At 54.8% G+C, this 26,828-nt stretch overlaps 11 protein-coding genes across 11 annotated transcripts; 5 read left to right on the plus strand and 6 right to left on the minus strand.

The window, feature by feature from the left end:
* Positions 1-27: 27 nt before the first annotated feature.
* On the minus strand, positions 28-946 carry N7474_007904 (putative translocon-associated protein, alpha subunit; the record flags this gene model as incomplete). The annotated part of the gene is made up of 3 exons (XM_057199314.1): positions 28-307; positions 363-790; positions 878-946. The coding sequence occupies 3 exons, from the start codon at positions 944-946 to the stop codon at positions 28-30; spliced, it is 777 nt and encodes a 258-aa protein (XP_057050015.1).
* Positions 947-1,448: 502 nt separating this feature from the next.
* N7474_007905 (CCCH zinc finger protein) lies at positions 1,449-3,034 on the plus strand (the record flags this gene model as incomplete). The annotated part of the gene is made up of 4 exons (XM_057199315.1): positions 1,449-1,526; positions 1,586-1,729; positions 1,791-2,133; positions 2,199-3,034. 4 exons carry the CDS (start codon positions 1,449-1,451, stop codon positions 3,032-3,034), a joined length of 1,401 nt encoding a protein of 466 aa, XP_057050016.1.
* A 734-nt stretch (positions 3,035-3,768) lies between these two features.
* On the minus strand, positions 3,769-5,761 carry N7474_007906 (uncharacterized protein; the record flags this gene model as incomplete). Its single annotated transcript, XM_057199316.1, is given in 4 exon segments — positions 3,769-4,063; positions 4,125-4,549; positions 4,630-4,998; positions 5,018-5,761. 4 exon segments carry the CDS (start codon positions 5,759-5,761, stop codon positions 3,769-3,771), a joined length of 1,833 nt encoding a protein of 610 aa, XP_057050017.1.
* A 219-nt stretch (positions 5,762-5,980) lies between these two features.
* On the plus strand, positions 5,981-7,974 carry N7474_007907 (karyopherin alpha; the record flags this gene model as incomplete). The annotated part of the gene is made up of 3 exons (XM_057199317.1): positions 5,981-6,220; positions 6,497-7,006; positions 7,063-7,974. 3 exons carry the CDS (start codon positions 5,981-5,983, stop codon positions 7,972-7,974), a joined length of 1,662 nt encoding a protein of 553 aa, XP_057050018.1.
* Positions 7,975-9,019: 1,045 nt separating this feature from the next.
* Positions 9,020-12,612, minus strand: N7474_007908 (cohesin subunit IRR1; the record flags this gene model as incomplete). The annotated part of the gene is made up of 2 exons (XM_057199318.1): positions 9,020-12,135; positions 12,195-12,612. 2 exons carry the CDS (start codon positions 12,610-12,612, stop codon positions 9,020-9,022), a joined length of 3,534 nt encoding a protein of 1,177 aa, XP_057050019.1.
* An 892-nt stretch (positions 12,613-13,504) lies between these two features.
* Positions 13,505-14,722, plus strand: N7474_007909 (urease accessory protein UreD; the record flags this gene model as incomplete). Its single annotated transcript, XM_057199319.1, has 1 exon — positions 13,505-14,722. One exon carries the CDS (start codon positions 13,505-13,507, stop codon positions 14,720-14,722), a length of 1,218 nt encoding a protein of 405 aa, XP_057050020.1.
* Positions 14,723-15,359: 637 nt separating this feature from the next.
* Positions 15,360-16,457, minus strand: N7474_007910 (uncharacterized protein; the record flags this gene model as incomplete). The annotated part of the gene is made up of 1 exon (XM_057199320.1): positions 15,360-16,457. The coding sequence occupies one exon, from the start codon at positions 16,455-16,457 to the stop codon at positions 15,360-15,362; it is 1,098 nt and encodes a 365-aa protein (XP_057050021.1).
* A 72-nt stretch (positions 16,458-16,529) lies between these two features.
* On the minus strand, positions 16,530-16,808 carry N7474_007911 (uncharacterized protein; the record flags this gene model as incomplete). The annotated part of the gene is made up of 1 exon (XM_057199321.1): positions 16,530-16,808. The coding sequence occupies one exon, from the start codon at positions 16,806-16,808 to the stop codon at positions 16,530-16,532; it is 279 nt and encodes a 92-aa protein (XP_057050022.1).
* A 364-nt stretch (positions 16,809-17,172) lies between these two features.
* On the minus strand, positions 17,173-22,736 carry N7474_007912 (putative rRNA biogenesis protein RRP5; the record flags this gene model as incomplete). The annotated part of the gene is made up of 2 exons (XM_057199322.1): positions 17,173-22,224; positions 22,284-22,736. 2 exons carry the CDS (start codon positions 22,734-22,736, stop codon positions 17,173-17,175), a joined length of 5,505 nt encoding a protein of 1,834 aa, XP_057050023.1.
* Positions 22,737-23,030: 294 nt separating this feature from the next.
* On the plus strand, positions 23,031-25,293 carry N7474_007913 (WD40 repeat domain-containing protein; the record flags this gene model as incomplete). The annotated part of the gene is made up of 3 exons (XM_057199323.1): positions 23,031-23,679; positions 23,730-23,843; positions 23,897-25,293. 3 exons carry the CDS (start codon positions 23,031-23,033, stop codon positions 25,291-25,293), a joined length of 2,160 nt encoding a protein of 719 aa, XP_057050024.1.
* A 676-nt stretch (positions 25,294-25,969) lies between these two features.
* Positions 25,970-26,782, plus strand: N7474_007914 (uncharacterized protein; the record flags this gene model as incomplete). Its single annotated transcript, XM_057199324.1, has 1 exon — positions 25,970-26,782. The coding sequence occupies one exon, from the start codon at positions 25,970-25,972 to the stop codon at positions 26,780-26,782; it is 813 nt and encodes a 270-aa protein (XP_057050025.1).
* Positions 26,783-26,828: the final 46 nt, after the last annotated feature.

A 26,828-nucleotide genomic window follows, 5' to 3' on the forward strand; every position in this document is an offset into this window, starting at 1 on the left:
CATGCCACAGTTAGATCCAGCTTAGATCTAGGAGCGGACCTTGGTACGGCCACCCTTGACCTTCCGCGCCTCAGGGCGGTTGATGTGGTGCGTCGGAATCCAGTCAGCGTTGTAGGTGGTGGCGGACGAGACAGCAGGGCTGGTGGGCTCCTCCGTCGGGCCAGTGGACTCGCGCTTGGGGGTGCGCTTGGCGTGGTCGGCCTTGGTGCTCTTGCGCTTCTGGGGGAAGTAGGGAGCGATCCAAACAGTGTAGAAGAAGTACACGACACCAACAAAGCAGGCCAGGAGGAAGAAGTAGAGGAAGATGCTATAGTGCCCATTGTCAGTCAATTGAGTCATGCGGACGGACTGGGGGATCTTACATCTGCGGGTCGAAGATGCTAGTCTCCGGCTCGACGACGCTCACGGTGCCATTGTAGGCCGAGACAGTGAAGAAGTTGCCCTCGTGATCAGCCAGGATCGCGGCGATGCTCAGGCGGATATCCTGCGGGTGCATCTCGGTCGCGAAGTCGTAGCTCACGGTCTCCTTCTCCCCAGCGGGAATCTCAGCACTGTAGCGGGTGGCAGTCAGGTTGCGGACCACGGTGCTGGTCTCATCAAGAGACCACAGGCTGCCGCCCAGAAAGTTCAGGGTGACGGGGTTGGGCTCATCATTGCTGAAGGTGACCAGGGCCTGGGTCGGGCGACCATTGACCAGCTTAACGCCGAAGATCTCAGACGCAGGGAAGGAAGCCTGCGCGGTAACTGCGACATTGGCCGCCTCCGCAGTCGCTTCAACCTTTTCAGAATCCTAGAACGTGATCAATTAACCAATGCGTCCTAGTTGGGCAATTGTTGGGGCCACCGATGCAAGAATCCGGGGTGCACACAAACATACAGCGAACGCGGTGCCCACGAGGGCCTGGAGGGACAGAAGAGCCAGGGAGAGGAAGCCAAAGCGAGCCATTGTGGATGCAGGGCAGAACCGTAGACAACAAACAATTGGGGACAGGGAAAGAAGAAAGAGAGGGATAGGAGGAAGAAGGGGAGCGGAATGAATTTCTCCACGTATGCCGGTATGGCCGTCCGCACTGGTCGGGCTTATGTCAGCCAGTCTAGCATGGAACCGTTTGTGCAAGCGTGTTTTATTTTTTTCTATGTGGCAGTGATAGGTCCTGTAGGGTCTAGGAATAGCTCATACTTCAGACGTGTACAGGACCTCCAAAAGACCAATCGAGTGGAACGAACAAAGCGCCTACCCAGCGCCTAACGCTCTAACAGGTTTCAGTGGTTGATCCATCCATCACTTAAAAGACTGGGGCGCACCTTCCCTTTTTCATCTTTACATAATTCACTTTTCCTGAAGAAATCGCGATTTCTGTAAACCACACCTCCTTTCTTCCACTTTCTCTCTCTTCTCCAGTCAACTACCGGACTTGTGGTTCTACATGCTCCCTCCACCAATAACCATGGCTACTTCGCAGACCTTTTTAGAGCGCTATGCTCAGATAGGCGCCCTGGATCAGCAAAAAAATGAGCTCATCGAGGTAAGGGCTGGTCGCGCTTCGTGTCAATGGCACTCAACTCACGCACTGCTCGCTCGCAGGAACTCTTGCAAAGAGTCACCGATCTCGAAAATTCCTTTCGGCAGGAAAAACTCGACCGTGAACGAGAGACGCGCTTCAACCGCGACATCCAGCTGCACGAGATGGAGTTGATGGACCAGATATCGCGAATCAAGACTATTATGGTGAGCGCCGGTCGTGCAGGAGATATGGGACGGAGCTGATCAAAGTCGCGTGTCTGCGCAGGACCGAGAACCCTTCGTGGTCGTACTTTTGGACGGAGAAGGCATAATTTTCAGGGACGACTTCTTGCAGCTCGGCGAACAGGGCGGGCGCAGTGCGGCCAAGCAGCTATGGGCCACCCTCGAAGCCTACGTCGCCGAGACTTTCCCAAGCGTCATTTCGCCCAAGATAATGACCAAGATCTACCTCAATGTGAAAGGGTTCGGGGAGATGTGCGCTCGCAATGGCATCACCTCGGAGCCTACCACCATTAATGACTTTATTCGCGGCTTTAATGAGTCCCTGTCCTTCTTTGAGATCGTGGATATTGGCGCTGGCAAGAACAAAGCGCACGATAAAATTCGAGGTCGGTGTGGCGTGCTTGCTTCTGTCGAGAACCTGTTTTTGCTAATGATCTGCTCCGCTCTCTAGAGTCCCTCAAGCTTTATTTGTACAATTGCCACTGCCATCAGATCTTCCTTGGCTGTCCATCGACCAGCGAGTATGCTCGTTTCTTGGAAGACATCTTGACAGATGGGGATCTCACCGGCCGCATTTCGCTGGTGGAAGGTCTTCCGTTTGAGAAGGATATGGAAGTCGTGAGGGAATCTTACCGAGTCACCTCTTTCCCGGATATCTTCCGCATGGTCAAAATTGTTGCACCCTGGAATGCGCCTTGGAGGGGCACTCTGGCGACTGCATCCCGGTCTGTGCTCACCCCGTCGCCCACCCAGCAGTTCCAGCAGACTTCGGCTCCTCTGTCGCGAACCTCCACCAGCACCAACCTTTCGGGAGCCGGTGCGCCTTTGTCGGCCTCGACCGCAAATCAGGATCCTGCCGACTTCCAGCCGGTCGCCCGCTCCAAGGCGTCCAATTCCACACCTCCCAAAACTGTCGAACGGAACAAGTACGGCCAGCGCGTCGACCGGTTTGACTTCAAGGCTATTAATCGGGATGAGCTGAACCGCTTGAAGAAGCTCAAGCTCTGCAACTATTATTTCCTGCTCGGAGAGTGCCCTAATGAAGAAAACTGCTACCATGATCACGACCGCAAATTGACCCGCCAGGAACTTCACACCCTGTCGGCAATTGCTCGCATGACCCCCTGCCGTTTTGGATTGGATTGCTCTGACCCGGATTGCATCTACGGTCACCGCTGCCCTCAGAGCGAACCTGGCAAGAAGACATGCTTCCGGGGTGAGAGTTGTCGCTTCGAGCCTGTGGCGCACGGCATCGACACAAACATCGTGAAAGTGACCAAGGTTTGATTTGGTCATTCTGGAAAATAACGTGAATTTTTCTATCCTTGAACTGTCTTTTTTGCAATGGGGTCAAAAAACTGGGATTCGGCGCACAGGTTGCCAGGGATACTGCATCTTGCTTTGAGGACACTGGTTTCGGGTATTTGCCTTGCCCTTTACATCACCAACTTTCCCTGATTTTACATTGCACATATCTGTCCTATCCCTTTCCGTTTCCCTGCATCTATCATGACTTCTGCAACTGGAGTTTTTACCGGGTTGTGGTCATTTGTTTCTCTGGGTCGGTGGGCACGCGCTTTTTTATTACTGGAAGCACTCATGGCATATGGGCGGTTCGTGCTGGTTTGGGAGTTTTATCTGGCGAGGACACCGGTGCATCATTAATGGGGTTTGTTTTGTTTCTGGTTGACACGGAGAGAATCTCTGTCGACCCATCCGTGCTTTTGATTATTTCTTTTTTGTCTTGGGAGGTCTCAATGCGGCGTGACTCCTCCGTTCCAGAATGTATCTAGTTTTGAAGGAGATTTTGTACGAATAGGAAAGGTTCAAGTGGTTATCAATGGAGTTCCTCGGACATTAATTTTGTCTTAAGTATATGAGACGAAACGAAGCATAGTACAATCCGTCCCCAAAACGGCGGGACAATGGGTATATCTGCATGGGATGAATGAGTCCCGCCTGCGCCAATATTGCAGAAACGCCTTTCCTTCGCTCCCAAACTCTCAAACCCCAATCATGGATCATGACCGAATCGTCGTCCCAAACATAGCAAACCGTCGCTCCCACCCAAAACAATCCGGCTGGCTGCATACCTCCCCGTCCACGGCCACAGCATCTGGATCTGTCTGATGAGAGCAGCGAACACCGTACTCTTTAATACAGCAGATGAAAGGAAGCGAAACACTGGGAAACGGTGCCCAAGCCTGATTGTTTGTGGAGGCAGCGGCAGCTTGTTGCTTTTTCTCCAGGAGATCGCCCCACAGAATAAAGAGCCTTTCTTTAAGTTCCGCGAGACCTTTCTTATTGCGGCGTAGACTGAAAAAGGCCCTCAAGTTAGCATGTCTTTCTGATATATTTTCGAAGGCGGGGGACGTACTCTGTAGGATCCAGACAGAGGAGATGGACTCCGTCGGCGCCACTCACGAAAATCTTCATATATTCTCGCGGCTGGTTTTTCGAGGTGTTCGACTCGCCTGCTTCTACTAGGAGGCAGAAGCGCCAGTCCCAGGTCATGTGTGGGCGACCATTATAGGTCGAATTGCTGTGTGCACCGCTTGTTTCTTCGAGAATGGAGTTGTTCGGGACGGCGACGGCGAAGTCTTCGATGTTCGGAGGGAAGAAGTCTACTACACGGACGAGGGGCCGGTAGCAGACGTTTTGGAATGGAAGTTTATAGGTGAGGTCGCCGGGGAGAGCATTGCGGTGGGATTCGCGGGACAGAATGTACTCCAATGACTTGGCAGGGATCTGATAACCAGATGCTGCAACTATTGTTTCTGAGTCAGTGAGACATTCCGTTAACTGCGGCAGGGCATCGACTTACCGTGTGGGTTAGGTGTTGGCCGTGCCGTTGGCTGCAGAACCGTCTGCCCTTCCTTTACCTGGGCCTCTTTTTCTTTCCTCTTCTTTTGCTGCTGTTGCTGCTTCTGCTCTTCTTTGGCCTTCCGTTTGTTGGCCTTTTCCGGCTTCTTACTCGGTTGGCCATGGACTTCCCAGTATTCTTTTCGGCGGCGCATCAATTCCTGAGTGCGCTCATCGTGTCCATCTTGGTACAACCGAACATGAATCTTCTCGTTATATCGCTTGTCCTCGTGGACGACAGCCTCCAGGATGTCGCTGGCGCGGCGCATCTTGATATGGACGTAAGTCAAAAGCACGATGTCGCCAACTTTGACATTCTCGCGTGCGTAGCCGGCGTGGGGCTCCCACAGAGTGACCTGCATCACCATCTGGCCCCAGGGGCCTGGCCACTTGTTCCTGTTCAGGGACAAATGGTTGTATAAATCCCCCCTCGGGACCTTCGTCATTATTGTTCTTGTAGTCAATGAGGAGGGCATTGCTGGTGTAGTCGGTGATCTGCAGGATAGTTTTTTCGCTGTCGTAGGTGTTCATTGTCACCACTTGACCCAGTAATTGAGTGATAGTGTTGCGCTGAGCATCCTTGATGAGTGTGAAAGGACGTACTCCCGTGCTGCGAGCTGCGATATGACCGTCGGGCGTTGCGGTAACAGGCGTTTTTGAAGCTTGAACCACAAAAGTCTTGGATTTCTGGGGCGGCGGCACCGAGTTGCTCTGTTCAGAGACACAATCCAGCAATTTCAGAGCTGCTCTCGTTTCAGTCGCAGTCGGTTTGAACGGTTCGGGTCCGCTGTTGATCGTCTGGCTGGAGCTTGGGTCTGCCTCGGGGCGAAAGACTGCCCAAGGAACTGTATCGTACTGAGAAGCCACACCAGTCGGTTTACCCTGGTACATCCGAACCCGGATCTTGCGCAGCAGGACTACATCGTTGAGGCGCACCTGGGGCAGGAAGCTCTCCTTGTCGTTGAAGTACTTAACCTTGAGACCGCCCTGCCAGGTGGGGGCGTCGAATTCGGAGTCCTTGATAGTGAAGGTCACGCATGATGATGATCCTCGCGTGCGAAACACATCCAGGGCATCCACCACGACGCCGACGACGGTGACCAGGCCGTGGGACGAGCAGGCGGTGGGGATGTCGACCAGCGAGGTGGCCATGGAGAGGTGGTCAGGGAAGTAAGTAGCTGGCCACGCCCATAATAATCAGTACGCGTTCCCGCAACAACCCACGGGCCAATCAAAACACCTGACCGGGCCCCCTCCTTCCCACATATCCCACTCTCACTTGTGTTCTTGCCTCCTTCCCTCCGCCAACCATCCCGCCCATCCCTTTTTTCTTTTCTTCTCGTTGCAACTCCTACTCATTTCATTCTCACCATGGCGGAACGATATATCCCTGAGCATCGCCGCACTCAGTTCAAGGCCAGGAACCAGTTTCGCCCCGATGAGCTCCGTCGCCGCCGTGAGGAACAGCAGGTCGAGATTCGGAAGCAGAAGCGCGAGGAGAACCTAGCCAAGCGACGAGGCATCCAGACTCGTGATGGTGGAATCGGTGTGGGTGGTGGCATGGCTGCCGCCACTGAGAGCGACGATGAGGCTTCGGCCATCGAGAGCGAGGTACGTTTTTTCTTGTTTTTTCCTTCCTGTTTTTGTTGTTATCTGGGCTACTCCCGACGGCCCTGGGCTGCGCTGGGCAAACTCTACGAGCCTTTCCGTGGCACCCCGAATCCCGTCTGGCCCGCCCCTCCCTTTGTTATTGTGATGCCATCATCAACATGGATTTTTTTTTCACCGCCCAGTTGCCCCAGCTGCGCCCCTCACAAAAACACACGATGTTGCGGGGACGGAAAATTTGGACACATAAGCCCAACGCTAACATGATGGATTTTCTAGCTCAATGTCGAACTCCCCCAGATGGTGAAGGGTGTTTTCTCCGACCAGGTTGAGGAGCAGATCCAGGCCACCACCAAGTTCCGGAAACTGCTGTCCAAGGAGCGCAACCCTCCCATCGAGCGGGTCATCGAGACCGGTGTTGTGAGCCGTTTCGTGGAATTCCTTCGCTCCCCCCATACCTTGGTGCAGTTTGAGTCTGCCTGGGCCTTGACCAACATTGCCTCCGGATCCGCCCAGCAGACCCAAGTCGTCATCGAAGCCGGCGCCGTCCCCATCTTCGTCGAGCTGCTCAGCAGCCCCGAGCCCGATGTTCGGGAACAGGCCGTGTGGGCGCTTGGAAACATTGCTGGTGACAGCCCTCACTGCCGTGACTTCGTTCTGGGTGCTGGTGCCCTGCGCCCGCTGCTCAACCTCATCAACGATGGCCGCAAGCTGAGCATGCTCCGCAACGCTACCTGGACGCTCAGCAACTTCTGCCGCGGCAAGACCCCGCAGCCCGACTGGAACACGGTACGTCTACATTGAAATTCGAAGATTCGAATGCCGACTAACTTCCTTCTCTTCAGATCGCCCCTGCCCTCCCCGTCCTCGCCAAGCTTATTTACATGCTGGACGACGAGGTCCTGATTGACGCCTGCTGGGCCATCTCTTATCTGTCTGATGGCGCCAACGACAAGATCCAGGCCGTGATCGAGGCCGGTATCCCCCGCCGCCTTGTCGAACTCCTCATGCACGCTTCTACTTCCGTGCAGACCCCTGCGCTCCGCTCTGTCGGCAACATTGTCACCGGTGATGATGTCCAGACCCAGGTGATCATCAACTGCGGTTCGCTCCCCGCACTGCTTTCGCTTCTGAGCTCCACCAAGGATGGCATTCGGAAGGAGGCTTGCTGGACAATCTCCAACGTCACGGCTGGTAACTCGAGCCAGATCCAGGCCGTCATTGATGCTGGCATCATTGCCCCGCTGATCAACCTGCTCGCCAACGGCGACTTCAAGACTCGCAAGGAGGCCTGCTGGGCTATCTCCAACGCGACCTCGGGTGGTCTTCAGAAGCCTGATCAGATCCGCTACCTGGTTTCCCAAGGGTGCATCAAGCCCCTCTGTGATCTCTTGGCCTGCCCCGACAACAAGATCATCCAGGTTGCATTGGACGGCCTGGAGAACATCCTGAAGGTCGGTGACATGGACAAGGAGTCTGGTCAGGGCGAGGCTCGCGTCAACCGCTATGCTCTGTTCATCGAGGAGGCTGGTGGCATGGAGAAGATCCACGATTGCCAGAACAACGCCAACGAGGAGATCTATATGAAGGCCTACAACATCATCGAGAAGTACTTCTCGGATGAGGACGAGGCCGCCGGTGACATTGATGAGCTGGCTCCCCAGCAAACCCAGACCGGTTTCGCTCTTGGCACCGGCCAGCAGCAGCCCGGCGGATTCAACTTCGCCAACGGCGGCGGTGACTCCATGGACATGTAAAGGGCACGAATGCCTTTTTTTGCCCTGTCATAGTCTTGAGAGTCCCCCCTTCACTTGATATACGCTGAGCTGCCTCCAACGTCACTTCGCTGCCTCTTCTGTGCTTCGGGACGCTCAACCATCCACCCAACCGGCCTCGCTTCCAAGCAGAGCCCAAATTTGCTCTGCTCCCCCCACTTCCCCCGTTCTTCAGCTCCGGCTCTAGTCACGATTCTCTTTCCAGCCCCCCTTCTATTTTTTTTTGCTCCTGTTTGTTTCTCACTCACGATAAACAAGATTCACCGTCATGTAACCCCCCACCCCTTTAGCATTCTCATACACAGGCGTATTTGTTTGCGGGATCGGTTCTTTCCTCTCCTATGTTAATGCACCCCTCTTCCCCCCAACCCCGCCCCATCTGGTGTTCCTCGCGTGGGTTTGGCCCCCCCGAAGAACTCCTTACCCCTTCGTCGACCACTGGCAATGGCGGCCCATTCGTTGGCGACGTTTGCACAGATGTTGCTCTTCTACATCGCCGATGGTCTGGTCCAATGGCGCCCCCCTGAAAAGCTTTTTGTCATCTCGCAGTTAGCCAGGAAAAATGCCAAGTCCTACAAAGCAAACTTGTATTTCGAGTAGCACGTTTTCAGTAGAATGATGGTAAATGTCACTGTGTATCTGTATTATTCGAACAGCAAGACGTGCCGCAAATCTGTAGACACGGCTTTACAGCGGCATTTCGTCGTAACAGCGTTGAGCCTGAGTCTATGTCTACATAAAAAGAGGAAAATAAATACATCCAATCCCAGCGCAAGCCATATGACCTATGCCAGTACGAGAGAAAGAGATACAGCAACAAAAGGGGAATAGATTTGCATCAGAATAAGGTAATAAATAATAAGCATGAAGAGCAAAAAGATATCGGAAAGAGAAAAACAACCGTAAAAGAGATCGATGTCATAGCATACACACAGGTCGCGGGTTCCATATCCGCAAATAAGGTAAATGGGAAAAGGTCTTTTAGGGACAAAGGAGAATAGATATGACCGGGAGAACGGGGGAAGCATCAGTCACCCATGACCTCGTCCTCATCCTCGTCAGGCTCAGCGACTAGAGCATTCAAGTCTTCGATGTCCTCGTCCGCGCGGTCGATATCATCCTCAACGAGTCCGCGAGCGCGCAGATCATCCTCATCATCTTCTTCCATGGGATCCGGCCCTCCACCCTCTTCTTCCTCCTCCTCATCATCATCGACGACACGTTCGGCTGAGATAGCAGACGTCTTGCTAGTCGGCTGGCCCGCGGCGGCACCAGGTTTGGCGGGCTGCTGCTTCGCTCTGCTTTTCGGCGCGCTCCGTGGTTTCCGCTCTTCTAGGTACGACAATACCTCGCGGTAGTTCTGGCCTAGCGCAGTCTTGTTGCGCAGCAGGCGCTTCTTCAGGGAGCCGCGCTTGGCGCCAGAGGCGTCGACGATGCGGGCGATGATTGCGAGGACGAGCTTACCAGTTAGCTCGCACAGACGCTGCTCGGCCACGATGTTGCTGCGGAGGCGCTCGTTGGCCACTGCCTCATCGTTGTCATCGTCACTGGCCTCGTCTTCATCCTCAGGGTCGTCTTCCGGAGCTTCTTCGTCAGCGGGGTCGATGTTGCGGCCGGATTTCTTGGCGAAGGTGCGTTCAGCGATGCCGTGGATTTTGGTGACGAGGGCCTGAGCATCATGTCCGATTTCGTGGACGAGGCTTTGAGTCTGGAAGACAACGTCTTCGTCATTGCCATTGCCCTGTCCGACGTTACGGAGTGTGCTGAATAACGTCTGCAGGTCCAGGAAGGTGGTCGTAGCTGTGAACCGTAGTTCATCGAGACCAGAACGCTTCTCCATAATTCTGGTGAGGGTGGACGCGAACATTTCGCGACTTTTGGTGAGGGCTTCGAAATAGGATGTCGTGAAGGATGCTTTGCCGTCATTCAGCGCAGCAGCCAGCCCTTGCACTTTCCACATGAAGTAGAAGAGTAAGGTTCGGAGGCTGCTCGTCACGAGCTCTGCCTCTGCCTGGGCCGTCTCCTCATCCTCGTCTTCCTTGAGGACGCCACGCCCCGCGAGATGTATGAGCGTGTTGAAGGGGGCTTCCGGGTGGTCCTTCTTGGACCTTGAGCGGGTGCTAGGTACCGTTTCAAGAATGCTGGTGCAGTCTGTGATGCCCGCAAGGTTCGAAATGCGCGTGACGGTGTTGGCCAAGTCCGTGAGGGTCGGGTCGGAGATGGATCCTCCTTCCTGGACATCCTTTTTCCGGGACAATGCACCAAGTGCCTCCACCATATCATCCCATAGCTCCTGGATTTTGCTCTCCAGCGCCTCGCGCATCTCATCGGAGCTCTTGGCATGGAGGAAAGCCACGCTTGCCTCCGCCAGCACGTCTTGGTCCGAATGGGTGAGGAATTGCTTGTTGATATCATTAAGCAAAGACGAGTAGGCCGTGGCATCCTTCTGGAGGTCTTGAATCGCGTCCAGGTCGACAAAATGCTCCAATCGCAAGACCGCGGAAGCTGCTTCTGGGGTAGACCCGAACTTGTTGAGAAGCTGCGGAATAATCTGTGCCAAGCTGTGGGAGATTTCTTCCTGGAGCTCGGGGATCTTCTCCGTCAGGGCTTTCACCTTGCGTCCTCGCTTGTCAATATCGGACTTGGCAACATCGAGAACACGGAGCTTCACGGCAGCGCAGAGAACCTCAAGCAGAATTGCTTCCTGGCCCTCCTGCATCTTGTACAGGTTTCTCACAACTCCGGTCGTGTCATCTTCAGACGGGTTGTCGGCAATCTGGGAGTGGTCGTAGAGCAGGTAACCGGCCAATGCTTGCCATTGAGAAAGTTCTTCCATATGGGGATAAATTGCCTCCGTTGCCAGAACGAACCGTGAGTCCAACGGCACGCCTGAGAGCGAGTCACGCGCCGAGGTCCGTTCTTGCTGCTGTTCGGATTCCTGCTGGTCATACGCCTGAAACATGTCGACCAGGCACTTGAATTTGATCCATGCCCGTTTTGGTGATTCGTAGTCATCCTCGTCGTCGTCGGGAAACATCTCGGTGACCTCATCTCCCACTTCCTCAGTGATTGATTCAAATGCATCCTGCACATTGGACACGAAGAAGCGACCGGCTGTCTTCCGGATGCGAGGATCCATATCGAATACCAGCCGACCAGCGGCATCAATATCGTCTGGTTCAAGGAATCCGGCTTCGCGGAGATGATTCAACAGCTCAACGGCCACCCCACGCACATTGATGTCCGCATCCTGGACAGCGATCTCAACGATGCGTGAGCGGAAGCGCTCGGTAAAGGAGTGAAGGCCGCCGATGTTATCTCTATTCTCATACAGGGGCAGCAACTGTGTCAGGGCAACAAGCCGGACTTGCGAAACCATATCCGCAAGAGTCCAGCCTAGATACCTCAAGTATTGCCCTTCAAAGAAGACCTCGCGGTATGTGCGAATCCATCGGCCCAGAGCCGCCAGGCACTCCGCACGGATCGTCCCATCAACATCCCGATAGCGGTGGACGAAAACCGTGTCGAAGAAATCCTGCAGGAGCTCGTCGAGTCGCTCAGTCTTCTCCTCACCCTCGGAAACAGCCTTCTGGATGGCGTCCACGCGACCCTTGTTTACGGACTTTTTCTTTTTTTCGCTCTCGAGTTGCTTGCGAGAGGTTGACACGGTCGTCATTACCTCCCGGGCAATATCACACAAGGCATTCATGATTGCCAGACCAATGATGGTCGCGGTATGCCGAAACGGCCGACAACCAGCGGTAGACATGGAGGATACCCAGACGTGAATATTCTCGAGCAGGGCGTCATCCGTGTAGAGGACCGATGAGTGATGGAAAGTCTGGATGAGCGCGACCGTATACTCCTCAAGAAGAGGCTGAAAAGCTCGGTATTTCTTTGCCTTGGATATGAGGGGGTATTCGGTGATACCCTGAGCCTGGTATAAATTCTGCAAATCCTTGATGCGGTCCGGAGCATTGTCTGCATCTGCCGCCTCCTCCTCACTGATCTCGAGATCCGCTCCGGCGCACCGTAGAATGAAGTTGATCAAGTCGCGCAGGCCCTGCCCGTTGTGGCGTTGGTATCGAGTCAGCCACTGGGCGGCAGCGGTGTCGGCATTGTTGCTCTTCCCAAAAACCTCCGCTAAACCAACACTGTCAGCCAGATTGTATGTACGGAGTTGCAAATAAAAAATCACATACCAAACAGCCCACGCTCACCAGCCGCGAGACTGGGTCGAGGCCTCACTTTCTTTGGGCGTGAGCCCGGGAGTCGGCCATTGGCCGGTCGAAAGGCTAGCTGGCGTGCCAGTCCGTTGGCTGTGACCTTGGGTTTCTTTGCCGCATGGGATTTCTTGGGTTTGGATAGTTTCTTGGTGGTGGCTTTGCGTGCCGCACGGCGCTTTTCTCTCAACTCCTCCTCGTCCGCGTCTTCGTCGGCGGCTTCGTCACTGTCCGACTCTGACGTGTCGTCGCTCTCCGAATCATCGTCGCCACGGGGCTCGCCTCGCTTGCGTTTGGCAGAATGCGAACTCTGGGAAAAGATATCAGGGCGGCGCGTCGCGCGTCCGGATTTGCGTCTGTCTTCGGCGGGGGTTGTTGATCCCGCGTCGACCTCCATGGTGCAGGATAAGTCGTGTAGTGACGATAAAAAGGTGAAGGTCGGCACTAGCAAATGGAATATGCCAAGCAGGCCAGTGTGTTCACGGCGGAGATGTGTTGCAGAAATCAAGAGTGATCCGCGCTGCGGGCGGGACGCGTGGGAGGCTTTGCGAGGATTTGAGGGATCACTGACCAGCGCGTGTCAGGACCAGGGGGAAGTGGTGTAATCGAGATGCTGCAAGTTCAAGGAGATTCTGCATTCGCGAAATGCAGAACCAGAGTATTGGACCAGAAGCGAGAAAACAAAGCACTACGAGGAAGAGGGGGAAGCAATCATAACGAATGGGGGATGTGAGTCCGGGACGCGATCGTGTCGGAGGTGCCTGACTGCCTTGTGGCCTGAGTGCCTAGCTGTGATGGCCTGTATTCCACGGCAGCAATACCCGTATGCATCCCGTCACGCCGTGGGTCGACGTGGATCACGAGGCCGCCAAGTCAGGACGGAATGCCGTAATAGAAACTGCTTCATCGGCTCCATTCCAACGGTGGACACTGGAGCCAAGGACGCTCGCTACATAAGCTGCCCCGCTTGAAACGGAGTCTGTCCACTCGGCGCCCTAGACGCCATGGGCATCAAGGGCCCATTGACTCCAGCCCGCATATACCTACGCCATTCGTGGCCGCTTGTGACTAATGAATGATACCATATTTTGGTATATACACCGGGTCTGCCAGCCCCGACTCTGGGGTAATCCTGAATATTCTGCACAGCATCATGCTGCACTGCTCTGCTGCTGACCGCCACATGACCTGACGAGTTGCCATTTGCGCCATTCTTGGCTGATTCTCACTGTCGCTTCATAAACCCTCGGATTTCCTCCCTCGGTCCAGAATACCCCGTTTTCCAAACCATGCGACAACCGGCCATGCCTATCATCTCGCCCTTTGAGTCTTCCATTGCGAAGCCCGGCCAGGGTACCGTGGTCCTGTCCCTCCTCCCGCCCGCCAACCCAACCCTCACCACCCTCACCTACAAATACCCGTTGAAATTAGTCCCGCGGGCACCGGGATTCGTGGGCAGCAATGGCCATGGACCGGCCTCAGAGGAGTCGAAGAGTCCCAGCCGGCCGGTGCATCTTTATCTTCTCACCTACGGCGGCGGGCTCCTGCCAGGTGACCACATCGAGGTGTCGATCACACTCGAGCCGAAGACGAGGATGGTCGTGACCACGCCGCAAGGGAGCACGAAGATCTTCAAAACGGACCCCAACAACCGCGGCAACATGCCCAATGTTATCAAGGGCCACCGCAAACAAATGCCCGCCAACGAGCACCTCTCCGACATGAGCCAGCAGAGCCTGGACGTCCGGATCGGCCGCCAAGCGGCCCTGTGCTACTTGCCGGACCCCTCTGTGCCCTTCCAGAACAGCCGCTACGCCCAGATACAGACCTTTACCGTGGATGCCATCGCCAAGGGCGATCAGCGGAGTAGCCTGTGCGTGCTCGACTGGGTGACACAGGGCCGCACGTCTCGCGGCGAGGACTGGAACTTTCGTTCCTGGCGGGGCCGGAACGAGGTCTGGGCCAAGGACGAGAAGACGGGCAAAACCCGACTGTTGCTGCGGGATTCGGTCATCCTGGACGATGAGGACGAAGACCTCAACAGCGACGAAGATGAAGACGAAGACGACGACGAGGAGGAGGGCACCGCCACCGATCTCGGTGGGGACAGCCACTCCGGCCGCGTTGACACTCCGCCGCCGCAGGCCGGCCTGGCGCCCATGAACATCATCCAGGAACGGACACGGCCGCACGGCGTTGTCGGCACGTTGATCCTGTCCGGGCCTGTATTCGACGATCTCGGTTCCTTCCTCATGCACCAATTCACCTCGCAGCCGCGCATCGGCAGCCGGAATTGGTCGGCAACTGCCCCGGCCTCCGCACAGGAGCCCTCGCTCAGCACAAAGGGCAACGTCACCTGGACCGCGGCGCGCGTGCGTGCCGGGTTCGTGCTTGTCAAATTCGGCGCTAAGGACTTCGAGACCGCCAGGCTCTGGCTGGGCGGACTGCTCCGCGAGGAGGGCACTGTGGCGCGCGAGTTTGGCGAGGAAGCCCTATTTAGCTTATGAGTTCTTCTCTGTTGTTTCTTCTCTCTCTCTCTCTCTCTCTCTCTCTCTCTCTTCTTGCGGGCGCTGTGCTGAGAACAAAAAGTGTTCAAGGCTCAATCCGATGATACCCACGATGCGTGGTCCAATTCTAAGCGGCATTGGCTCTCATTTTCTCCACTAACCATGCTTTGTGAACCTATGCATTTCTGTTTTGTTTTGTCTAGCATTTAATTGTTTTGATTTCGGAGCATTGTCAACAAGATTGCTCTCTGCAAGCCACATAACGTCCTTCGGGACTAGCTTGCTGGAGAGGGAGTTCGTGGAGTCTAATATAATCCCTGAGTGCCAAGTGCTGGCCGACGACGGTGATTGGGATGGGTAACGAGGACATGTGTGCATGTATTGCAGCAATTTCACTTTCAATTTCATCACACCATCGCATCATGGATGCCTTTGGGCATAAGAAGATCATTCTATTCAATTTCGTAGTCTATCGTAAAATAAACCCAAGGTATCACGGGTATCAAAGAGAAAAAAAAAAGACGCAGATCAAGGACGCCAAAACCAAATAACGGCAAGAAACAAAGGAGATCATTCCCGAGCAGTAAGATCATTCATCATCCATTGAAAAAGACCGGGACACAAACCCCTAGATCAATCAAAGCCACCAGTCAAAAACGCGAATCTTCCAATCCCCCTTAGTGGCCGCGACCAAATCATCAACGTTCAACATATCAACCCCCTCCTGCACGAGAATGCGCCAGATATGATTACGCAGACTCCGCGGCCAACTGGGCAGCGACCAATACCGCACCTTCAAGCCATGCGCATGCGCGACCCGTATCTGCGTCCGGAGACGGGCCATTTGGCTCTGCGTGAAATGGAATGGCCAGGGGAAGCCGATGGCGCTCTTGAACGAGACGGAGGCGTAGTAGCTGTTCGTGGTGTTGAATGTGTTGGCTGTTATCACGGCCGGCATGCCGGACATGCCCTGGCCGTTGTCTGGAGAGCGGCGTGTCATGAAGGTATCTGAGGGGCTTTGTGCAGACGAGGTAGAATTGCTATTGCCATTGTCGTCGACTAGCTTGTCGAGCGGGGCGTCGAAGAAAATATCCCTGTAGCTCGAGTTGGCCATGACGAGATCAAAAGGCGTATTTCCCGTTCCGACGACGGTGATGGGACCACTGACGACCTCGTGGCCATTGAAATGGGTTAGATAGCCGCGCTCGCGCAGCGGAGCGAGCTCCTTTACGACAGCCCGCCAGGTCGCTGCGCCGTCAGTTTTGAAGTCAACCAGCAGGATCAACGTTTGGGACGGATCTGTATCGAAGACGCCGTTCAGCGGACGGCGGCCGACTCGCGACTGGAACCTGTTGACGGGGTTCTGGTGCTCGAGAATCGTGACCAGCGGGTCGATGTACATCGACCGCAGGGTGCGGCGCGAGGTCAGCGAGGACCGCGTGTGGCCGACGTATAGCTCGTCGTCGTCGAAGGACCACACGTCTGCCTCGACGCCGATGCAGCCCGCTTGCAGGGCGGAGTACAGAGGGACTCGCCGCCAGTAGTCGTTGTGCGAGTGGCACGCCACGGGAATGACGTCCCGCGAGATATCGGTCGGCCAGTGCGAGATATCCTCCACGATATGGCCGTCGTCGAGATACTTCCAGTTCTGCGCGGCGCGGTCGTATTCGTCTGGGAAGAAGCTGAGGACAATGCCGCAGACGAGAGAGATGAACTGGATGATGCCTCTGATCATTGCACTGTTAGCTATGTAGCATTTTTATTTTCTCTCCTGCGAGGAGGTGCAGGAAGGGAAGTAGTTAGGTACTCACAGCAAAACGAAGAAGACGCGGCATGCGCGGCCCAGATACCGCCTCCATCGAGACCACCGCGAGGGAACCTCCCCCAATGGCGGCTCATCCTTGTATCCAAACTCGAGGGAGGGAGTCCCAGCCTCCCGCCATCGAGTGGCAGGTTGCCCCTCCTCCTCCTCTCGTTCTGGGGTATGTTCCTCGACGACGTCTGTATAAGTGTCAAAGGGAAACTCTAGCAGACAAGTCGTCGACGACGAGCCCTGCGGCGGTAACTGCTGCACGGTCGGCGCCATGGTGATGCTGAGGAAAAGAATACAGCGCCATTTTTATGATGTTTTCCCGTCCGTCTTCTTTCTTGGGTTTATCCATGGTCTACGATCTACCCGGCGAAGCATGCTTCGACGCTGTTGGTCCTGATAGGCTAGGGCCCATGGAACGTGACCGGCCAAACCCTCAGGGACAAACCAAGTCTGCGTGTGATGGACTGCGGTGGTCGGATAGGGTCAGCGATCATTTGTATTTTTAACTACTGCAGGAGGAAACGGGGAAGATAACGAAAGAAGAAGAAAATATATGCTAAGGGACTATGTACATGCAACGGCCAGAAACACCCACGTTTTTTTTGGTATGGTCGGATAGTAGCAACCCAAGAGCCACTCACTCATCCTCCTCCTTCTGCAGAGATTTGACATAGGCCGCAGCGCGCGCCTTGATCTCCTCGACCATCTTCTCATCTCCCTCCCCGGCAGCAGCCCGCTTCTCCTCAAAGGCCAGCCACTTCTTGAACAGGAATCGAGCCTGCTTGGGCTTGAGCTTCTTGCTTTCGTCTACGCTAACGGCGCCACCCTTCTTGCCGCTCTGTAGGCCAAGGACCCGCTCAAACAGCCGGCGTACCTGCTCCGCATCGCCGGCCTTGATCTCTAGGTCTAGAAGCACGTTCCACAGGTCAATGCGCTTGGGGAACGAGGATAGCAGGCCCTCGAACACCGTGCGGCCGCGCTCCACGTCGCCGTTCGGGGAGCGGAACTCCAGTTGTCCGAACTTGGTGGTCGTCTCGACGTGAGTGTGCTTTGGCAGGGACTGGATGGCGCGCGGCAGAAGAGCCCGGCCACGCTGCGGTGCGGCCATGGTGTCGAAGAGGAAGGTGGCGAAGTTGAGGAAGACCTTGGGGGATTGGGTGCAGATCTTCTTCTTGAGAGCTGCTCCGAAGAGCTCATCTGCTTTCTGTAGAGAATGGTTGTTAGCAATGAATTCCGTAGCGAACTGGGTTGCGGGGAGAAGCAGGTCGGTGCATACCTCGTTCTTGCCGGACTGGATGTAGATGCTGATCATCCGCTCGTAAATCTCCTGCGGTTCGTTGTATTGGCACGCGCGCTTGAAGACGTCCTCGAGGCTGTCGTCATTGCCATAGGTGTTCTCCAAGTTCAGCAGGGCAACCCACACATTGAGCTTCTCGGCATCCTGGCCCATAGTGATGGTGCGCAGCGCACGCTCGGCAATGGCCCGGGCCTTTTCGACTTCGCCCAGTTCCAGCTGGAAGGCCATGTACTGCAGCCACAGAAGAGACGAGTCAGGCTCACCCAGAAGAAGACGCTCGTAATCCGCGACAGACTGTGGGCCGTTGGCATCAAGATCGCCGGTGCGGTCGACTTGAATCTCGGGCTTGCGGTTCTTCTTCTTTTTCTTCGTCTGCTCCTCGTCACTGTCTGAGGCGGCGGCCTGAGCCTCGTCATTTTGGACGTTGCCGCTCCAGTCAAAGCCAGCCGCACCGAGTCCTCCAGTTTTGGTGGGCTTGCTGTCTTTCATCGGCACATCTTCGTCGCTGTCCGAGCCTTCCTCGTCACTGTCGTCTTCCAAATCGAGTCCTCCCATAGACACATCGTCATCATCATCCTCGTCTTCGTCGTCGCTGTCTCCGACCTCGACATTGCCAAGGCCGTCAATGCGCACACCATCTTCTTCGTCCTCGCTGTCAATCTCCTCATCATCCTCATCTTGGAAGTGGGAGGCCTTGAGCGAGAACGAGATCTTGTTCTGCTCGCGATCAATCTTAATGATCTTGGCTTTCACGGCGTCGCCTTCGTCATACAAGGTCCGGGCATCTTCAACGCGCTTCTCAGCCATTTCGCTGCGGTGGCAGAGACCGCTGATATTAGCGGAGCGGTCAATGACAATGAATGCACCGAATTCCTCGACCTTGCGGATTTTGCCCGTCACCACCTGGCCCACCTTGAGGTCTTCAAGCCGGACCGGAGTCTTGTAGTTGGGGTCCAGCACAGACTCCTTCAGGCTGATCTGCAGCTTGCCCTGCTCTGGGTTAACCAGAGTGACCCGGCCCTTGACCAGCTGGTCCACCTGGAAGGAATCCTTCCATTCCTTGAGATATGAATCCGAAAGCTCGGACACGCGAACGTAGGCAGTCACGTCGTTGCCCACGGTAACAAAGAGACCAGAGTCTGCAATCTTCTTCACGAAGCCTCTGACGACATCGTTGGCTTTCAGATCCTTTATGGATGTGATTTCGCGGTCCTGGATTGGCATCGACGAGCTGAGAACCTTGGAAGGCCGGAGCGACAAAGCAATCTTCTTGCTTGAGTTATCAACGGCAACCACACAAGCGCGAAGCACCTCGTTCTTGTGGTAGACCGTCGGATTAGCCTTGGAGTAGTCGTCGGCCAGGTCAATCATATTGACGGCACCGACAAGCCCCTCACCGAGCTGCAAGAGCACCTGGCGCTCGGTGACCTTGGTAACTCTTCCAGGCAAGATCATGCCGACGGAGATATCTCCAAAGGCGAGCTTGTCGAAGCCTTGGCGGGCGGAAAGATCAAGGTGGCCCTTTTCAGGGTTAACAGCAGTAACCTGGACCTTGAGTGCAGATCCAATGGGGAAGTTCTTCTCCACATCCGTCAACAGAGAGAGGTCATCAGATGCATCCATGAAACGAAGTCTGCCTCGCACGTTGGGGGTTAGGTTGATCCAGAGACAGTCATCGGCAACATTATTGACGAAGCCCATCCAGGACGAGCCGACTTGAACCTGCTCCAGGTTCAGCGGAGCTGGGTTGGCTGCTTTCAAGAAGCTCGGCTTGAGCGTGAGCTCGAACACTGGGTATTTCCCGGTGCGATGGCTGACAGGCAAGAACTTGTGGTTGCGAGCATCGTGAATGCCCAGGATCCGGGCAGAGAGTTCCTGCTTGGGACGGAAGAATCGAAGAGGCTGTTTCCGATCCTTGAGATCCTCCCAGTTGTCGAAGACCTCGGAAACGTCAATCCGACCTTGGATGTTGTCTGCCAATTGGACGTTGACTTGAGTGGCCTTGATGGAAGCAATCTTGCACTTGACGATCCGCCCGAAGGTGAAGTCAGACATGGCCTTGATATTGTCGTCAACGGGGTTTGCGACGACATCGTCGGCAGGGGCAGCCTTTTGCTTAGGGCCTGCATGAGAGGCCTCAACAGGCTTCATGCTCAAAATGAAACGCTGCAAGTCAGGTTCCACGGAGTGGACTGTCACAGAGACAGTTTGTCCCTTCGACAGGCCGAACTGGGGTTGCGAGAGGTTGGCATCTTCGATGAGACGCTTCGGGACCAGACCATTGAGTTCACCGAGGAACTCAACAAACACACCAGCGGGAGTGATATTCCGGACAAAACCCGTGACTGCGGAACCCTCCTGTAGTTGATCAAACTGGCTGGGCATGGTCTTGCCCTTGGAGGCCTTCTTCAGGCTGGCTCTGCCAGACACTCTGATGAGACGGCGGGAACGCTGGATATCGAGAACCAGAAGATCGTTCAGCTTTTGTCCGACTCGAATTTTGGAGAGAGTAGAGCTCTGCTTGGACGGAGACCCATCGATGATATGCTGAGCGTCCAGACGAGCGACCAGTCCTGAGTCGTCGAGCTTAAGCAGGACGTCGTCGGTGGACTTTTCAAACACTGTTCCGGTAACTAGGAGACCGGGGTGGATATCTTCAAAGGCCTTGCGGTACTTCTCAGTGAATGTCGAGGGATCCTTACACGACACAGTAAGTCTGCCCGTTGATGCGTCCACACTGAGTGCATGAACATTGACCACTTGACCCAGTTTGAAATGCTGGGCTGGATCTTTGATGTAAGCCTCGCTCATCTCCGACACGGGCAGGAAGCCGCGAATAGAGCCATAGAATTGGACAACAGCACCGTGTGCCTGAAGGTTGACGATGGTTCCAGGGGATTGAGACCCAGCAACAATGCCTTCGTAGTCCTTCCAGATGGCAGACTCGCTGTTGAGCAAGCTCTTCTTCAGGGTCAAGCGAATCTGGCGCTTCTCCAAGTTGACTGACAAAATTCGGGCCGAGATTTTCATGCCGTCGCGGAACTTCTTCTCTGGGAACTGAAGCTGGGTATCTGCAAAGTGCATAGAAGGCACAAGTCCGCTAATCCCATCTGCCAGACCAACAATCAATCCATCCATTCCGGTAGGACCAATCAAAATCTTCTCTACCTTTCCTTTCACAGTCGCGCCAACGGTGACATCCTCAATGCGAAGGAAGGGCTGTTCGATGACAGTCTTTTCGAATGACAGGAGGTAGAGGTTATCGAGCATGTTGTACCCGACGATTCTGGCCTCGTGGGAAGACCCAACGCTGTACGGGCCTGAATCAGCGGAGATAGAGTCGACCTTGCCGTCTGATAGCCTAGAAATGTGGACAAAACCAAGGTGACCCGTTCCATTGAGCTGAACATAGACACCAAGTCCAGAGTCGACCTTCACGACCTTGGCCTCGGAAACGATTGCCGAGATAGCTGGTGCATCATCGGACGAACCAGGGCCATGAGCATCCGGCGACAGCTTGAGAACGTGGTCGAGCATCGAAAACCCAACCTTGAATGGCTCCGCGGATGGGAAAGTGGAAACGATACGGGCCTTCAGCTTGGCACCAATCTTGAACTTCTTCTCCAAATCATCCTTGCCAGCGTTGGCGCCAGAGTGAACCAAGTCAACCGTGGTGTCCAGCATGCCCATGATCTTTCCAGCCATTCCATGTGAAGAAACCTCAGTCAAAAGAATCTCAGCAGCAACACCCGGAAGGAAAGAAGCGATGGTAGGGGCGGAGGCGAGATAGTGAGATTTCTTGATCGAGGCGGAAGATTGGAGATTGGCAGACAGTTTGACAACATTGCCACTGGTGTTCTGGCCTGTGATCATACACAGGAACACGGATCCTTCCTTGATGCTCGAATACTCAATTCGAGGGTCGCCTTCTTTGGAGGACATGAAGCCCTTCAAGTCGGAGCCTTCGATGCCAAGGTCCATGACCAGACCGTGATCCTCCACACTGACGACGGATGCTTGGACCGCCGAGTTCGCAACCAGGTCGGATTTAGAGAGACCCGTGTTGGCTTGTCTGGGATCAACCGACAGTTCAATGCGTTTCTTGCTTTTGCCGCTAGTCTCATTGGTGTTGCTACCGGCGGACACCACGAATGCTCGCAAATATTGACCCAGGTAGAAATAGTCTTTCAGTTCCAAGGAATCCTCATCTGAGCTTTCTTCCTCGTCATCGCCCTCCTCGTCGTTAAGCATCTTCTCAATCTTTTGTTCGATGCCCTTCGAGACCGCGGTGAGAGGGACGTAGCCAGTGAGATTGTTGGGAAGGGACAGGGCGATATCGTGGGCATTGATACTCGACACTTGACCAAGAATCATAGATCCGGGCACAATGCGCTGCGAAAAAATAGTAAGCATGGCTAGTCCAGGCTGCCATTGGAACAAAATTCTCATACCTTAAAGGTCAGACCCTCAATGCGAACATCCTCCTTCTCAGCGGGCTCCTGGTCAGCATCCTTCTTTCCCTTTGTCTTCTTCTTCCGCGACTTTTTCGTAGTAGGCGCAGTATCCTCTGCGTCTTCCATTTCGACGTCGTCCTCGTCGGCATCTTCGACTCCACCGGCCGGTTTCTTCGGTCCTTTCGGTCCCTTCTGTTCAAACAGGACATCCTTGGTCGCCTGAATCTGGATTTGCTTGCGCTCCAATGGCGTCAGGACGCTGCCACCACCACGGGGAAATGATGGTTCATCCTCCCGCAGCACAGACAGTTCCGAAGCTTTCGGGGCCAGGGCATCTTTCTCTTTCTTCTGATCTTTTTTGCGCTCATCGGCACCCACTTTAGCGCGCTTCTGGGGCTGTCGAGTAGCCGTTTCCTCGGGGGCATTCCCCTTCCGCTTGATCGGCGCCATAATGAGCAGGCGAGGCCGATGCGTGGATTGTCTTGCGGACCAAAGTAAAAAAAAAAAAATGAAAATCAAAAATCTGCCGGTCCGATGGGCGGGTAGGCGGTGAACCAAGCGGTGGGTAAATATTTGCATGATGGCCGATCCGCGCCTTAATGGGCCCTTCCCGCGTCAAGACACGAACACGCCCTGGACTCGCGACGTGCTGCAACTCCGCCCTCCTGGCCGGGTCCCTTTTTTTCACACTCTCATTCCCATGCATCCCACCTCCAGTCACTCTTTGTTGCTTTGAGGCTCACCATGGACCTGGTCTCCGGTCTCCCCGAAGTACCACGCTCTGAACCTATCCCCCCTCCGGCCCAGGAGCTCCCATCGTCCCCGCCCTCAGTAGTGTCCGATGCTGGTACTCGACGGAAGCTCAGGAAACCACCCCCGGTCACCCCCCGGTCCTTTAGGAAGTTTTTTACTCCTCGGTCTCTGCTGAATAGTGGCAATAATGCGAGCAGCGTTAAGACCAATCGCCAAGCCTTGAGGACTCTGAATTCCCCCGCAGTCAACCGGTTGGGTCCAGCATTTACTAGAACGTCCAAGGCCAGCAGCACTAGGAGTCCCCAGAATGGCGTGCCAGATTTGCCGCGAACTCCTAACAGGAAAAGAAAGCATTCGTTCTCCTCAACGGCCTCTCCTTTGCAGTCGTCGCCTTTGAAGAAAGTTCGTTTGATGTCCCCAACCGGAGATGAAAATGAACATAAGGCTTTAATTCCAGACTTCGGTGTGGCTTCGCGGGGTCGTCAACTGGCTCAAACCCCTCCAAGCCCTCCAAAGCTTCCTCGGCCGGTTTCACCTGTTAGCCGATCACGAGCACTGCAGACATCCGGTGCCCTGTATATGCGAAGCGTGCTAGGCACACGCGCAAACCGGGTGACCATACGATCCAACTCGGGAGCTGGTTGGTGTCCAATTCGATCCGTACTACATCTCAATCTCACATTCTTCCAGGCTGGCAAGACTTAACATCGAATTTTTACTCGCGACCGGAGGATCGTCACTCGTGCGCGAGCTATGCTAACGAAGGATCATTGGCCCTCCCATTCTGCAATGCTTCATGCAACAGTAAGTTCTTGTCAGCCCTGTTATGTACGACTGACTGCTGACACTGATGACAGCCAATTCGCTGGTTGCAGTGGGTGATGAGGAAGGCGGCATTCGGTTGTTAGATTCGTCCAAAGATGACGAGCGCGGCTTTTCTGAGGCGTACCTGGGTTTTCGTCCTCACATGAATTCAGTCATGGACCTTGAATTCTCGTCGGATGATATGCTGTTGGCGACCGCCTCTGGAGACCAAACATCTTTGGTCATTGATATGACCACGCAACAACCTATCTACTGCTTATCGAACCATGTCTCATCTGTGAAACGGGTCCAGTTCCAGCCAGCTGCAAACAACAAGGTTCTTGCGACATGCAGTCGGGACGGTAATGTCAACATCTGGGACCTTCGTTGCAAAGGGGTTGAGCGACCTTCGTTGCAAGTCCAGTGCTCCCTGGAATCCGAGGGTGATCATTCTGCCATGGCTACAGCTCCAAAGGTGACCTATCCTCATGTCCTGAATACGATCCATGGAGCCCACTCCTATTCCACTCCCCAGAATCAGACCTTGGACAAAAATGACCCGCCTCCATTTGGCCGCTCTGATATCACGGTCACCTCTCTGGCCTTTCTGCCTTCTGGCCGTGAAAACCTCTTTGTTACTGCGTCAGAGGCCAGTGCGAGTGTGAGGCTGTGGGATTTGCGTACGGCGCATAACAACCGGCGCGGTCGACCCGTCCTTCCTCTGTCTACCACTCGGGAGCCGGACAGCCATGTCAAATATCGTCGGTTTGGTCTTACTTCGATGGCGTTCGGTGGCGATGGGGCGAGACTGTACACGCTTTGTCGTGATGGCACAGTTTATGCATACGCGACTTCGCATCTGGTGCTGGGACATGCGCCTGAGCTCTCATTAAACAACAACCGTCCGCGGCGTACAGGAGGCGCTGATAAAGATGGCCTCGGACCTCTGTATGGCTTCCGCCACCCACGTCTCCAAGTTTCTTCCTTCTACGTCAAGCTCGCTATGCGCAAGGCGGCCAATGACCGTCCGGAGATGCTGGCTGTCGGCAGTAGCGATCATTGCGCTATGCTCTTCCCCACCGATGAGCGGTACCTGGATTCGCCTGTTCAAAAGCCAGCGGACGACCCTCCGCGCCAGCCTTCTCTTTTCTCAACTCGGTCTGGCCTTCGCCGCACCAATTCTCGAGTTGGCCTCTCCGGACGACTAGAGGACACCATCCCAATCTATCAGTCTGGCACTTCGCTGGTCGAAGGCCACCAGAAAGAAGTCACTGGGACCTCGTGGACGGCTGACGGAGAGCTTATCACCGTGAGCGATGATTACAGTGCGCGATGCTGGCGTGAAGGCCCCGAGGCTCGCGAGCTTCGGACTAATGGCGAAGGAGAGGGTCGACGCTGGCAGTGTGGCTGGGCGGCTACGGTAGATCCCTACGACGACGAGGACGAATAGTTTCCGCCATGTTTCTGTCTGTTTTTTCTAGCACTTTTCGAGGTATTTCTGTTTGATTTCCTGTGAGCATTGTCTGGCGCTTCGGAGGGTACTGTGTCTTGTTAGCGTGGCATACCTGTTTTGTTGCTGCATTTTGTCTGCTTCGGCTTGTATGGATTGCATTTGCGTGTTTTCGAATCCAGCGAGGTGTTACTAGGGCCAGGAGTTTGGATTGAATAGATGTTTTTGAGTCGAATTGTTTATCGAGGTCTTGACTGGTAGAATATAGTGTTGTTGCCCATGGTTGGCTGGCTGATAAGATACCGCTCGCCCCAAGAAAAAAAAGTTGCGCAACTCAAACCTCCGACCTCCATCCCCCAACCACACCCACCATGCCTCACAAGCACAAGCGCCGCCAGAATGATGAGACGTGAGTCAAAGGCGATTGATAGTCTCCAAGTTAATACTAATAATCCAAATCAATCTGCAGAACCTTCAACCTCCCACCATCGGAGCTCGCCAAACCTCTTCCCGTGCGCGACCCGAAATTGAAGAAAGGCGGGCCAGGAAAGAATAAGCAGACGCAGCAGAAGAAGCAGCCAGAGGAAACCTCGGAGAACACCAAAAAATCAAAAAATCAAAGAGCCAGCGCCAAAATGACTTGGCAGATGATACCCCAAAAGCCTTCCGTCGACTCATGCAATTCCAAACGACCGGTCAGCGCACGCCGTCCGGGCTAGATACAGGGAAGAAACAGCAACGACAACAACAAAAGAAAGACAATACCGACGGCTCCGAAGGAAACAACAAGAAGCGAAAGCGAGAGGATACCAAATTTGAAGCCGACAACAACAAAAAGACAAAAGACACCGAGTCGGCGCAGGAAATGCCCAAGATCCTACCCGGTGAAAAGCTCTCCGATTTCGCGGCGCGGGTAGACCGCACGCTCCCGCTGTCTGCTATGAAAAAATCAACCGCCCCTGGAGTTGGCAAGATGCGCGAGGACCGACAGACGAGACACGAGAAACATTTACGGCGGCTCCAGCAGGGGTGGCGCGAGGAGGACGCGCGGATCCGGGAGCGCGAGCAGGCCGAGAGAGAAGAACGCGAGACGGAGATGGAGGATGAGTTGCGGTTATGGAAGGAGTGGGAGACTGAGGCTGGGGCGGGGAAGGCGAAGAAGAAGGCTGCTGCTGCTGCTGGGAAAAAGAAAAAGAAGGGCAGGAATGATGAGATGGGGGGCCATGTCAGCGACGATGATGACCCGGATCCATGGGCGAAGCTGAAGAAACGGGACCGCGAGCGCAAGGCCAATCCGTTTGATGTTGTGCAGGCGCCGCCGCAGCTGACGAAGCCGAGGGAGATATTCAAGGTGCGCGGCGGGGCAAAGGTCGATGTTGCGAATGTGCCTGCTGCGGTGGGGAGTTTGAGGCGTCGGGAGGAATTGGCTGGGGAGAGAAGGACTATTGTCGAGGAGTATCGGCGACTGATGGCGGAGAAGCGAGGGTGATTTGATTGGCATTGTGTGGATATATTCTTGTATAGAGGAGCCAGCT

The sequence above is a fragment of the Penicillium riverlandense genome (assembly GCF_028828495.1).
Source record: "Penicillium riverlandense strain IBT 135883 chromosome Unknown utg000007l_segment0_segment0, whole genome shotgun sequence".
NCBI lineage: Eukaryota > Fungi > Ascomycota > Eurotiomycetes > Eurotiales > Aspergillaceae > Penicillium > Penicillium riverlandense.